The following is a 14,173-nucleotide window of genomic DNA, read 5'->3' as shown; positions in this document are numbered from 1 at the left end:
ACACAAAGGAAGTAAATAAATGTTAAAGAAAAACGATAGACAAGGCTAAGGGCATAGCTTAGCACTGGAGTGCTTGCCCAGTGTTAACTAAGCTGAGGTCCTGTCCCTTGACTTTTGCTGATTTGTGGGTTCTTCTCTACCCCTTATTCCATCCTTTCAACCCCCTAACACTAGATATGAGAGAAAAATGGATAGAGGGGAAAGGAAAGAGACCCCAGAGGAAAGTCAGGTGGCATTATTATTAGACGGCTTCCTGCTGATTAGAAGCGTGGAGTTCCTTGGGGCAAGTTTGATCTCACTGTCAGGACATCTCATTTCTTCGTTTATTTGTTTCTTCTTTGTTTATGACCACTTAGCAAACCATAACAAACAAACAAACAACAACCCAGCTCACCTCTCAGGGCCCTAACTTTTATGTACCTTTTGAAATGTCCCCAGAATTCCAATGTCACACAGTCACAGAAACTATCTGCTGCAGGCAAAATCATGCTCCTGCTAGAGCATGAGACAAATCATAGTCAGCTGCTGTGGACATCTGAAGCAGCCCTATCCCACACCTGGGGTTAAAACGTAAAACATAGTCATGTAGGGTTACTGTGTTTTTCAAAGAAACCAAAATTCTAAAGTTATCACTACAGTCCCTCGTAATGGAGCAAGGTCTGTGAGAATGAGATTATTACAAAAGGAAAAAAAAAAAAAAAAAAAGATTGCCTGGTAGCTAAGGTGAGTACAGTACAGAAATCTACCAAAAGAGACATGATGGTGATGGTAGTGGTGATGATGATGATGGTGGTGGTGATGATGGTGATGATGGTAATGGTGGTGGTGATAATGGTGATGGTGGTGATGATGGTGATGGTGGTGATGATGGTGATGGTGGTGATGGTGATGATCCACATCTTACAAATATTATGAATCTTAGTAAGGAATTTTGAGCAACACTTAGCTTTTCAGAAAATGTGATCATTTTATACAGGACTAATTTAACATTGAGCTTTAGTGAAAACAAATCCCAAATAAGAACAAAGGCCAGGAGTGGGGGACCAGAGGGATGTAGCCCACAGAGGGTCTTCTGTGGGGCTTCACTTGATGAGGAAGTACATCTGGAACCTTGATTTGTTTGTAAGCCATAGAAATGCTGCCCTCCAGGACTGGCAGCCATGGTGCTGGTGGAAGTCCAAGGTAATAATGGCTGCATACCGCGACAGCTGGTAGAGGTACCAGGCCTGGGCAGAGGCTGGGATTGCTCATTAGAGAGCTCTGAAGTTTAGATTCACTTCCTGGTGAATATTTTGGCAGTGCCCCTTGTCTTGATTTTTGCTGGGTGTGCAAGAAGAAAAAATAGAGGCAGAGGCTGCATAGATGGTGTAAGAATGAAGACTCCCTTCATTGATGGTGTAAGGGTTAAAGTGCCCTAGGGAGATGGTGTAGGGGTTAAAGCACCCTAGGGAGATGGTGTAGGGGTTAAGGCACCCATTGGCACCAGCCTGGGCCTGGGTTTGGATCTGCAGCACCCAATGAAAAGCTAGACACTGTGGGGGCTGGAGAGATGCCTCAGCAGTTAAGAGCCCTTGTTTTTCCAGAGGACCTGAGTTTGGTTGCCAGGACTCATACAGTAGCTCACCACCATAACTACCGTCCCCAGGAATCTGATGCCCTCTTCTGACCTCTGCAGGCACAAGAAACACACATGGTGCACATACATTCAGACAAATACTCATGCACATAAAGTAAAATAATCTAAAAATAAAAAAGCAGGGCATTGTGATCCACCCTGAGCTGGGTGGAGGAGAGGACAGGCGATCCTTAGATCCTATTAGCCAGCTCTTCTAGCCAATAGTGAGCTCCATGTTCAATGAGCGAACCCTGTCTCAAAACATAGAGTGGAGAGTGATTGAGGAGGTCAGCTCCTGTTAACCCCTGGCTTTCATATGGGCCTATGTGCACATGTACCTGTGTACACACACACATACACAGCAGACACACACACACACACAGACACGGAAAAACACACAGACACACACAAACAGACACACAAAGACACATATACAGACACACATACAGAGAGACACAGACTCACACACAGAGGCACAGACATTCATACACAGAGACACATACACAGACACACTCTCACACAGACACACACACAGACACACTCACACAAACACACTTACACACAGACACACTCATACACAGACTCACTGACATACACACAGATATACACACAGATATTCACATACAGAGACACATACACACACATACACACAGATACACATGCAAGCACACAGATACTCACACATAGATACACATATACTCACACACAGAGGCACATACACAAACATAAGCACAGAGACACATACACAGACACACACACTCACACACAGTAATATACACACACACACACACACACACACACGGAAAAAGGAAGGGAACCCCCAAATGGACTTAGTAAAGTGACTCAATGCTGCTGACCGGCATTGAGCTTATGAAGACTTTTCTGAGCTGGCCCATGAAGACAGATGTGAGAGCCTTCTAACTCAACCTTCTTTTCCAGATTTCTCAGCTTTTGAGCAGAGTGGACTTGTCCATCTCAGAGCAGAGCACCAAACTGAAGATGTCCCACAGAGATAGCAACCACCAGCTCCAGCTCCTGGACACTAAGTAAGCCACCCATTGGTAAAGGCTTTTGTCACATTCTTCCTGAGACCATGAAATTCACACTTTCTCCCTCTTGCTTTTATTTAAAAATATAATGTCTAAACGTTGTCTGCCTTAAATATTTATTTTTATTTATGTCTGTGTGAATATGTGCACATGAGTGCAGTGCCTACAGAGGCCAGAAGAGGGCGTTGGATCCCCTGGAGCTGGAGTGAACAGCCAGATATGGGTGCTGGGAACTTAGCACATGTCCTCTGGAAGAGCAGCAAGTGTTCCTAACTGCTCAGCCCTCTCCCCTGCCCACCTCTCAGGTTTTATTTATCACACAGAGTGAAAATAATAACAAAAACTAGAGGAAACAGTTTCCATGTGGCAACAGTCACCTTTCCTTCATGATGATTGCTTCTAGGGGCTGGGGGATGGCCCACTGCTTCATTCTATGTGTCTTTGGTTCATTTGTTTTATTTTGGTGTGTATATGCATATGTGCATGTGTGTAAATGTGCAGAGTTGGTTCAATGTGCCCATGCGGGCATGGGTGTGTGGAGGTGACCATCAACACTGGGAGGCTTCCTCTACCTCTCCTCACCTTATTTATTTTATTTTACTTTGAGGCAGAGTCTCTCACTGATTATGTTAGATTACCTGGCCAATAAATTCATCTTTTCATCTCCCCAGTGCTTGGATTATAGATGCAAGCCATCTTGCCTAACCTTTTACATGGGTCTGGGCATCCAAACTCAGGTCCTGATGTCTGGGCGGCAAGCACTTTACCCACTAAATCACCTTCCTGGCCGCTCATATATATTTGTGGAGCACTTACCTAGAAACTCTGGATCTAGTAATGAAGAGAAAACAAAACAAAACAGACTTTGTTCTTCATCCTGAAGAGTGTACAGTTTAGGGAGCTGATGGCCAGGTGTTAGATAAAGGCTTAGGCAGAGTTCTCTGTGTTATTTATTATTAATAGTGCTTCAAGGGATATACCTATCCCTTGTGGTTATGTTAGGATAAATAATGGTTTCCCCAAATCCTCCATGTGAATATGTTTGTTAACTTTTGGGGATAAAAGGAACTTGGTGGGTGTGTTTCAGTGTCTTCAACTGGGAGTCTAGTCCAGGAGTCAAGTGCTTGGCTAGCAAGACCGAGGTTATAGGTTCAATCCCAGTATAAGAAAATTAAAGCCTTTTAAAAGATCTCTCTATATGTACACCATGGTAGACATGTTAAGGTCAGACTATGCTGTGTGGTCAGTGATCCAGGGCAGACAGGGCAGCTCTGACAACTCAGTGTGGAGCCTTTACAGTTCTAGTCCTGCTTTTCCCAGCTGCTACAGAGGGAAAACCCAGGGCAACAGCTGTGTCTTGGGGGATGTAATCAGAGCCATGTATGTACTTCATGTACTGCCAATCATCTGAGTTATTGGTGCGCTGCACTGTAACTATTATGTTTCTCATTGTTGGGACCTGACAAAGGCAGCTCAAGTAATGAAGATGGCCGTTTGGCTCACAGTTTGAGGGAATACCATCCACCATGGTGATGAACATGTGGTAGCTGGAGCACAGGAGAGCTAGTCACATTGCATCTATAGTCAGAGGTTGAAGAGATGAGTGCCGGGGCTGGAGCGATGGCTCAATGGTTAAGAGCCATCCAAAGGTCCTGCTCTTCCACAGGTCCTGAGTTCAATACCCAGCAACCATCTGTAAAGGGATCTGATGCCCTCTTCTGGTGTGTCTGGAAACAGCTACAGTGTACTCATATAAATAAAATAATCTTAAAAAAAAAAAAGAAGGAAAAGAAAAAAAGAGGAAAGATGAGTGCTTGGTAACCTGTCTCCTCCCTTCCTTTTTTTTTTTTTTTTAATTCATGGGACTCCAGCCCATGAGATGGTGTTTTACACATTTAGAGTGTGCCTCCCCTCTTCATTCAATCCCTCTGGAAACATCCTCACTTAATGCTTCAAGGTGTGTCTCCCAGATGATTCCAAATCAAGTCAAGATGACCCAGAAGATTAGCCATCATATCCACCTAGCTGCAAGGGAGGCTAGAAAATGTGGTCTCTAACTAGGCAGCCATGTACTCCAGTGACATGTGACGACTCCATATACGTATATTTTATATATATATTTATATATGTAATATAAATATATATATAATATAAATATATATTTATATTATATAATATAAATATATATAATATAAATATATATTTATATATATAAACAAAAATAGACATTTCAGTGACTCTAATGGATGTTTTTTATTATTTAAATTGCACTTCTATGTTTATTACACCTCTATACAGAACTATATATATTCTATAGTTTCATTACATGCTAATTTAAATAAGAAGAAGGTGATTAAGGGGAACATGCATTGATAGTTATTTTAAGGACTCTGGAGGGAAGGGGACTAGAGGAATGGATTATTGTAAGGGTGCTTTCTTTTGATACAAAGTCTCAAGTAGATCAAGCTACTATGAATTCACTCTGACCTTTAACTTCGACTCCTCCTAGCTTTGCCTTCCAAGTTCTGGAATTGAAGGTGTGTTCCATTATGCCTGGTTTATTTCCTACTGGTTTGGATTAGGCTATGCCCATATGGAGAAAGAACAATAAAAGACAAGAGTAAGAAAGAAATCCAGCCTCTAGTCCTGGAGGATACAAGAGGCAAGAGAATATGAAAGGAGAGGATGCTGAAAGGGGATAGATGAAGGATAATATGTCCTCTGAGCAAGGAGTACCATGGACCCTTAGAACTGCAAAGATGATCCCTTGGCATGTACTGTGTCACCTAAGTACCTGCATTGCCAGTTCCTACGGGTAGGAGCATCATTAGGTGTCTTTCTGTTGCTTGCTTCCATCCTGCACCAACTTCATGTTGAACACGGTCTTAAGAGAAGGAAAGTATGCCATTCCCATTGAATTGATATTTTGTGATGTTACATAAAACTGTTTTACGTTCGCACACCTCTCCTTTTCTTTCTTTTCTAATGTTTTAGATTTAAAGGCACCGTTGAAGAGCTCAGCAACCAGATTTTGTCTGCGCGGAGTTGGCTGCAACAAGAACAGGAGCGGATAGAGAAAGAACTTCTGCAGAAAATCGACCATCTCTCCTTGATTGTTAAGGAAAACAGTGTAAGTGTTGATGCTTTTCAATAATAGGTATTCAGTGGAGGCGGCAATGTCTGATCAACACCTAGGGACTTAGCACACATTTATTTGGTGCCTCCCAAAGCTGCTTGGGTATTCCCCATGTTCCTTCTCTTTTCCCTTCCCTCTTTTCCTTCTTCCTTTCCCGTGCCCCCCTTCTCTCTCTTTCTCGTCTTTCCTTTGTTCTGAGCATCAAACCCAGGTTCTCATACCTGTTATCTCAGTTTCTTTTCCTGTTGCTATGGAAAAATACTCTCACAAAAGTAACTTAAGGGGCTGGAGAGATGGCTCAGCAGTTAAGAGCACCCGATTGCTCTTCCAGAGGTCCTGAGTTCAATCCCCAGCAACCACAGGTGGCTCGCATTCATCTATAATGGGATCTTATGTGTCTGAAGATAGCTACAGTGTACTCATATACATAAGATAAATAAATAAATCTTTTTTAAAAAAGCAACTTGAGGAAGAAAAAGCTGATCGTGGCGCACGTCCTCTCTCTCCGTGGGGAGTTAAGGCAGCCGGAACATAGCACAGCTGGTCGTGCTGTATCCATGAGCAGAGAGCAGTGAATACAGGCCACAGTGCTCAGCTCTCTTCCCCACTCACGCAGTTCAGGATCCCCACCAGGGAATGGTGCCACCCACAATGGCTGGGTCTGTCCACCTCAAGCAAATAAAAATAACTCCCCACAGTCGTGTCCAGAGGCTTGGCTCCCAGTTGATTCTAAATTCTGTTACAATTAACACTAACTGCCATATCTGTTAATTTTGAACTTTGCCACCCAGCCATGCCCCCCATTTCCTGTTCTTCATATTATTCATAAAGACAGGAAATGCTTTGTTTTTATATTGGTTATCAAAAGACAAAGTAAAAATTTCAGCTACCGCTTTAAGTCACAACCTTGACTTAAATGATCCCGATTGTCTATCACACATTTCTAAGTAAAGCTACAATTACTTACTTGATCTGTTTTTCTGTTTTATTAATGATTTATTTATTTTTATTTCATATGTATTGCTGTTTTGTCTGCATGTATGTCTCCTGTGTGAGGGTGTTGGGTGTAGTGTTCCTTGGAACTGGAGTTGCAGACAGTTGTGGGCTGCCATGTGGGTGTTGGGAAATGAATCCCAGTCTGGTGGAAGAGCAGCCAGTGCACTTAACCACTAAGCCGTCTGATCTCCTTTCTCTTTGTTTTTAATGTTGTGATTTAGTTTTTGTTTTCACTAATGTCGAGTGGCTCTCTGTCCCTCCGGGCCCCTTCCAATGCACTGTAACTAGAGTGTGCTTGGACGTCAGACCAGAATACACTATTTCCTTTTATGTCTACTTCTGCTTCCACTGGCTCTCTCAAAGAACTAATTTTTGCAGAGCTACCAAAAAATACCTTCAAAGAGCTTTGCATTTATCATACTTCAAGCCAGTAGGCTTAGAAGCCAGTGCTAGGGAGGCAAATTGTGTTGGGTTCTCTTTCCTTGTCCGGCTTCGGCTTCCTTCCGTGGGACTTGGGCTGAGCAGAAGTGGCCAGTGTGGTTTGCCTGTCTGACTGCTCGGTCCTGATGCTGAGCCATTTGTTGAGTGGCAGTCTCTGCATCAGTGCCATCACAGGATTGCTGTCATGCTGCAAAATCACACCTGATGAAAGGCTTCATGCTCATCGTTTGACCACTAGAACCTGTGGATGCAGAGTTTCACAAAGCGTAGGCCTAGTGAACCGTACTACTTTGAATCCCTCCCTCCAGTTGTCTCCTTTGCTGTGCCTTGACATGTTTGTGGAGTTCTGAGCCTGTGACTGACCATTTGGTTTTTTTTTTTTTTTTTTTTTTTTTTTTAACCATTTGGTGGCTCTTCTAAGATGGAAGCTTCCTTCTCTCTCACCAAAACACATCCAAGTTTGCATTCTCCGGGACCCAGATGAGTTAAAAACTTGTCAGTCTTCAATAACTAGAATCCTTTTAGGTTAGATTTCTGCCATCCTCAGAGAGTAGCACTTGTCGCCACGATGCAGGATGGTTGATAGAACTCCAGCCATTGATTGAATAGCCATTGACAGAAGCGAAGGGGAAAGAATTAAGGATATATAGCAAGTGTCCTTTAACTTTTTCTGAAAGCAGCTACATACACTTGTTCTTACACTTCATTGGTTAGATTACATGGCCACACCAAACTCAGGAGACAGAATAAAATGTAGGTTTTTTTTGTTTTTTTGTTTTTGTTTTTGTTTTTTACTCTGGGTGACCTTTGAGAATGGATACGGGATGGATAACCAGCCACTGTGATTCTGGTCCCTGTGGATGGGAGACAAGGTGACCACTCTCCTTTTGCAATAACCAAGTGCAATTCTTATCCTGGACCCCAGGGAGCCAGTGAAAGAGACGTAGAGAAGAAACTCAGCCAGATGTCGGCCAGGCTTGACAAAATCGAAGAGAGTCAGAAGAGGAATTCGGAAGGACAGAGAAAGCCGGACGAGGAGAAGGTGCACGGGCGGATCAGCAAGCTGGAGCTACAGATGACGGAGGACATGAAGGAGATGAAAGCGGAGGTTAACGCTGGTAGGCCAGACCCCACGCAGCTCATGTGGCTTGTCTGTCTAAAAGGCTATTCACTGAAATCTCTGAAACAGAGGCTGAGCTGGCTTTTAAAAAATCAGCAAAATGTTCCTAGTTGCTGTTCTAAGTAGCTGTGCAGAATTTAACAAATTCATTCATTTATTTACTTATTATAGCGGTGGGAATTGAACTCAGGACCTCACAGTTGCTAGGCAAGCACGTGCTACCAGGGAACTATACTCCCAGCCCTAAAGTACTAGTTCAATTGCAAGTCCATGAAGAGCCTCCATGACACACAGCAAACAAAAGTGGTTAACCCGCACATGACTGACATTTTCTTATTTTCGTCAGCGCTAGCTACCTGCTGATCCCTCTCTGTTCCTATACATGTGAGGCACTTCTGAGAGCTTCTTCAGCATCGCTGGCTGTATGCACGCAGCACATGCATGTGGAGTTAGTTCTGTGGGGCCCAGCAACGGGACTTAAGCCCTCAGGCTTGGCAGCAAGCGCCTTTACTCAGTGAGCCGTCTCATCAGCCCCAATCAAAACTTTCTTTAATGAATAATTTTTATACTTTTTCCTAAATTGTCAGATAAAACTTTCTAAGGAAAAAATAACATTACAAAACCCCTTAATTTTAAAAATCAGTAAAAAACAGAATAATTTGAAATTCTTCTTTGGTGGAGATGGCTTCTTTTTTTAAAAAAAAAAAAAAACCTTTTTCATAATCAAAAATTATTTGTAAGATTTGTTCCCACCCCTTTCTACATATGACGTGTGTGTGTGTGTGTGTGTGTGTGTGTGTGCTCGCATTTGTGAGCCACCTGATGTGGGGCTCTGAACTGCAGTCCTCTGACAGGGCAGTAAAGTGTCTTAGCCACTGTCCTACTTAGGATTGCCACTGCTTCGATGAAGCACCGTGATCCAAAACAGCGTGGGGAGGGAAGGGTTTATTTGGCTTATATTTCCACATCACTGTTCATTACGGAAGGGAGTCAGGGCAGGAACTCAAGCAAAGAAGGGACCTGGAGACAGGAACGGATGCAGAGGCCATGGGGTGCTGCTGCTTAGTAGCTTGCTCTCCATGGCTTGCTCGGCCTGCTTTCCTATAGAACCCAGGACCACCAGCCTAGCGAGAGAACCACCCAGAATGGGCTGGACCCTCCCCATCAATCACTAATTAAGAAAACACCTATAGGCTTGCCTACAGCCCGCTTTTATACGGGCATTTTCTCAGCTGAGACTCCCTCTTCTCTGCTGACTCTAGCTTATGTCAAGTTGACACAATTTTAGCCAGCACAGCCACCAACACATCTCTCCAGTCCTCAATTAATTTTTAAATTAAAAATTATTTGTATATTTAAGGTTCATAACACAAAATGGTTACTATGTTCATGCAAATTAACCTACCCATCATCTCACATGGGAGGTGCATGTATGTTTGTGTATGTTGTGTGCATTATATCTATATATGTATATATAGATATAGATATGTTTGTATATGTGTGCCTATGTGTATGGTTTATGAGTGTTCATGTGTATCTTGAGTCAACTCTTTCATCAAATACCCAAAGACAATATATTAGAATTTCCCTCACCACATAAATTAGATCTCATTTTATGAATTTTGCTCTTTTGTTTTGTTTTGTTTTTTTTCCAGCTCTCTCCGGGCGGGATTTGGGTGTGGAGAGCTGTGGGACAGCCTTAGCTCTGGGGCACAGATTAAAACTGGCCTTTTTTGGGGGGGGAGGTTTCAAGACATGTTTCTCTGTGAAACAGCCCTGGCTGTCCTGGAACTCACTCTGTAGACATTACATTTCAATTCATAGCAATAGAAAAATTATAGTTATGAAGTAGCAACAAAATAATTTTATGGTTGGGGTCACCAATCACAACAGGAGGAACTGTATTAAAGGGTCCCAGCACTAGGAAGGTTGAGAGCCATGGCCATAGGAACTGGAGGCCTAAGCGCCTGGTGCTCTCTTGACTCACAGAAGCCCCTGAACCTGGTATTTTTAGACTACAGGGCAGTGTTTTACAGAAAGTTCCCCAGTTGCGGTTTGATTACTTTCTTATGATATAACCTGGAACGGCGGGATGGACGGACGCCCTGCTCTGGCCATCTGATCAGCAGGTACATGGCATGATTTCTCCTGGTGATAGTAGTGTGAGCTTTGGTCACTTGGTTAAATCTGCATCTACTGTCTTTCTTGACTGCAGTAGAGCCCTTTGCATCTAAAACACAGTTTTCATGGAGGTTCCCATGCAGCACTGACCCCCAGGGGGCTCAGCATCAGTCAGAACCAACGGTCACTGTCGCTGTAGAAGCTGGCCAGACACTGCTTCTTAGCTGTTAACTCCTGTGACCTTTGCCTCTTCCTCAAGGGTTCTCAGCCATCTACGAGAGCATAGGGTCCCTCAGACAAGTGCTGGAGGCCAAGATGAAGCTGGACAGGGACCAACTTCAGAAGCAGATCCAGCATCTGCAGAAGCCAGAGACCGCCATGTGAAGACGACTGGGACAAGGACCTGACAGGAGACTGCGCGTGGGGCTAAGAGCCAAATGGCTCTGCAGCCACATCGTGGCTGTGTTCCGGATCCCATCCAGGGTGTGCATGTGCCAAGAAATGCGCTCTCATGGGTCTAAGCGTTTACCTTCAGTCTTGAAAACACCCTTTACTTAAAATCGTAAATACAATTTTTACAACGTTATTTCCCTAAGTGCAGTTGAGCCCGATTCCCTCAGATTTTGAAAGGCTTTTATGAATGAAAAGAATTTATTTTCAATGCTTGATGCTCTAGCCAAGACTACTATTTTGGAAAAAAAAACCGCCATGGTGATATTTCTTTTGATTAAGAAGTGAATGAGTTGCTACAGGTATGTATTGTTGCCCCTCACCCTACATTAAGAGAATGTCCTAGTGGATTAGAGTTCAGCTTTAAGTCCACATCTGGATTGTATTTTTGTTGTCTATATGGTTTTTTTTAAATGTTGGGTTATTTTTTTGTAAATCGCCTGTCTTTTGTAGAGAAGAAGTTTAACACTGGGAGAAAAAAAAAAGCCCTGCAATTTATATAATGAAAATAGTTTTTTAAAATTGATAATTGCCATACAGATTACAAATTAAGTAGAAACTTACTATGTTTATCTAGATCCCACAAGGCACAATATTTATATCCACCTAGGGGTACCGGCTTTTACTATTTAAAGCTATTTTTGAAACCACTCACAACCTGTGTAGTGATAGCCATATATTTAATAATGGGATGGTGGCTAAGCAACCTGTTTATCGAACAGCTAATTGTTCATCAGTTGTAATGAATGTGAGAATTTTTCAGACTTTACGATTTACCTAAATGTTCCCTAAATAGGCACTACGTGCTAGGGTTTATAGACATTTGTTGTAACTGTCTATCTGTGCCTTGGTTTTTTTCTCATGTCCCTGTACTGTCCTCTGTAAAAAAAGAAATTACCAACAAAATAGACAGTGTGGTAAACACATCAGGGTTGTGATGTAAAACTGAGATCCTATGTATTTTTTAAGCATCCTAATGATTTCATCGCTGTAATGGTGGGCCGCATTCAGCATCCTTCATGGAATAGCTAGCTGCACACACCTTTGTATGGACAGAGAGGCAAAGCGAGACTACATTTGTAATACTGCGAGGAGACGGGTGTCCCTGCACCTTTGCAGGCGTTTTATTTTCAGTTGCCATGTTTGAGTCATTGAAGACTTGAGCCTGTGCCATTTGCACTTTTGTGTTAAAGTGAGGGGAGAGAGAGAGAGAGAGAGAGAGAGAGAGCATTTAAAAGTTCCAAGAACAACACCCCATCCTTTCCTTTCCTCTCTCATGTGCAAGGACTCAGGAAAATCAAAAGCATTTTCTATTTCTAGAATAAACCACAATGAGATTCTACCTGGCTCTTACTGTTGACCCATGTAAGATATGCTGCTAAAGTACCTAATATTCTACTCTTGGGACCTTGAAAACTTTGATTTGAGTTTGGATGCATGAGAGGTTATGTGAGGAACATGTACCCATCCTGCATTTCTTCATCTCCCCACACATCGTTTCCTCTCCATACAGGAGGATCTGCCCACCCAGGAGAAGTCAGTGATGCTCTGTGACCAGACAGTATGATTTCTTCTTTCCCTATGTGCTCGGCTAGCCATGTTTTATCGAGTGATTAAGCACAAGTCTCACTCAGGACAGGGCCACACCTCCTCAGTGTCTCTCTCCCCTGGGGACTCTAAGGGGGAAGGGTGAGCACACACGACACTTGGGAAGAGGGGACAGGGGACACCTGCTGACCCTGGCCTAGCAGGTGATGTAAGCAGGTGACACAGCTGCTGGTGATACCGCCAGGTATTCGAGCCGTTGCCGACCCATGTGACAAGACACTGTGGCAGGGACCCTCCACCCTGGCTGCTTGGGGTCACTTGGGGAATTTAAAGAGCAACTGACACCAAACAACCTCCTGGCCCATTAAGTCAGAGCATCTGGGAGGCAGTCACCAGCACCAACCAGTATGTGTCACAGCCCTATCCCGACCCCCACCCCCGACCCCCTCCACAGCGATTCTGTGTGCTATGGGGAGGCCAGCCATCCCTCGAAGACAATGGAGTACTCTTCTCGCCAAAGTTTAAAGGAGAATCAGCTGCCCTGTCTTTTCCTTTACCAGAGATTTGCAATAAAGAGAATAAAATTTCCAAATAAGTGTGGCATGGGACTTTTAAATGACTTTTAAACTTTTGAGCGTGGGAAGAAAACCTTGGCAGGCCAGCTGCCTTAGTGGAGGTACTGCTTGATTTTTGGCTGCCTCTGGAGTCGCGCCAGTGAGCAGTTCCTGGCTGGCTGTGTGCCAAGGACCCTTTTAAGTCTGTGCTGAAGCTCTTTTTTTAAAAAAATTTTAATCCCATTGGGCACATGTGTGTATGTGTGAGTATACGTGTGCGCGCGCGTGTGATACATACGTGAGCATTGGCTCACGGAGGTCAGGAGAGGGCATCGGATCCGTTGGAGCTGGAGTTACAGATGGTGGTGAATCACTTGACATGCGTGCTAGGAACTAAACTCCTGCTCTCTGGGAGATCAAGTGATGCTAGTTGCCCACCATCCCCACAGCCCCTCGCTGAGATGCTTCTGTGTGCTCACTCATTTTGTTTAACAGTATCTAGTATATACCATTGTCCGTCATTTTACAGTCAGGTAAAGATGACGCAACTTATCTCAAATCCTACTGCTCATAAGTAGGAAGCCCGATTCTAGGAAGCACCCGATTATACATCCTGGCTTTTCTATCTGACAGGCCATCACCCCCAGCCTCTGTCTGACCATCCTTGCTCATTTCGTTTATTTTTTTAAGACAGTCTCACATAGCCGACATTGACCTTGAACTCACTATGTGGATGAGAATGCCCTTGCACTCCTAATCTCCCTGCCTCTATTTCTCAAGGGCTGGGATTAGAGGGTCGAGGCACTGTGCTTGTTATTGTTTTAAATTACATTTTTATGTATTGTGTGTGTATACACACACGTATATGTATGCGTGTGGGGGGTGCCACAGTGCACATACAGAGGTCAGAGGAAACCTGCGGGAGTCAGCTGTCTCCTCCCACTATGGGTTTTGTATACACTGATGACTTGACCACTCCATGCTCAGCTAAGGGGAAGGCTTTTGTTGTGGATATGAGAGGAGGCCAGCCACAGGCATCTGGAAAAATCTAGATCGGAGAGAAAGGAGTAGAATGGACAGGACCAGAGTTGTATGAGAGAGGGGAGACCAGCAGAGGTCAGAGACCAGAGAACCAGAGAGAAC

General features: G+C 43.7%; 1 protein-coding gene across 4 annotated transcripts in view; it reads left to right on the top strand.

The window, feature by feature from the left end:
• Fam81a (family with sequence similarity 81 member A) overlaps window positions 1-13,071 on the top strand; it is a 54,005-nt gene extending 40,934 nt beyond the window's left edge. For all 4 annotated transcript variants that reach the window (XM_029482097.1, XM_029482095.1, XM_029482096.1 and 1 more), the window contains exons 6-9: window positions 2,555-2,661; window positions 5,659-5,794; window positions 8,163-8,355; window positions 10,738-13,071. In XM_029482097.1, the coding sequence (XP_029337957.1) occupies window positions 2,555-2,661; window positions 5,659-5,794; window positions 8,163-8,355; window positions 10,738-10,862 (561 nt within the window). In that variant the 3' untranslated portion in view covers window positions 10,863-13,071. The remainder of the gene's footprint in view (window positions 1-2,554; window positions 2,662-5,658; window positions 5,795-8,162; window positions 8,356-10,737) is intronic.
• Window positions 13,072-14,173: the final 1,102 nt, after the last annotated feature.

This window comes from Mus caroli, chromosome 9 (assembly GCF_900094665.2).
Source record: "Mus caroli chromosome 9, CAROLI_EIJ_v1.1, whole genome shotgun sequence".
Lineage (NCBI taxonomy): Eukaryota > Metazoa > Chordata > Mammalia > Rodentia > Muridae > Mus > Mus caroli.
Note: the sequence above shows the minus strand (reverse complement) of the source record. Positions and strands in the feature narration are given on the sequence as shown.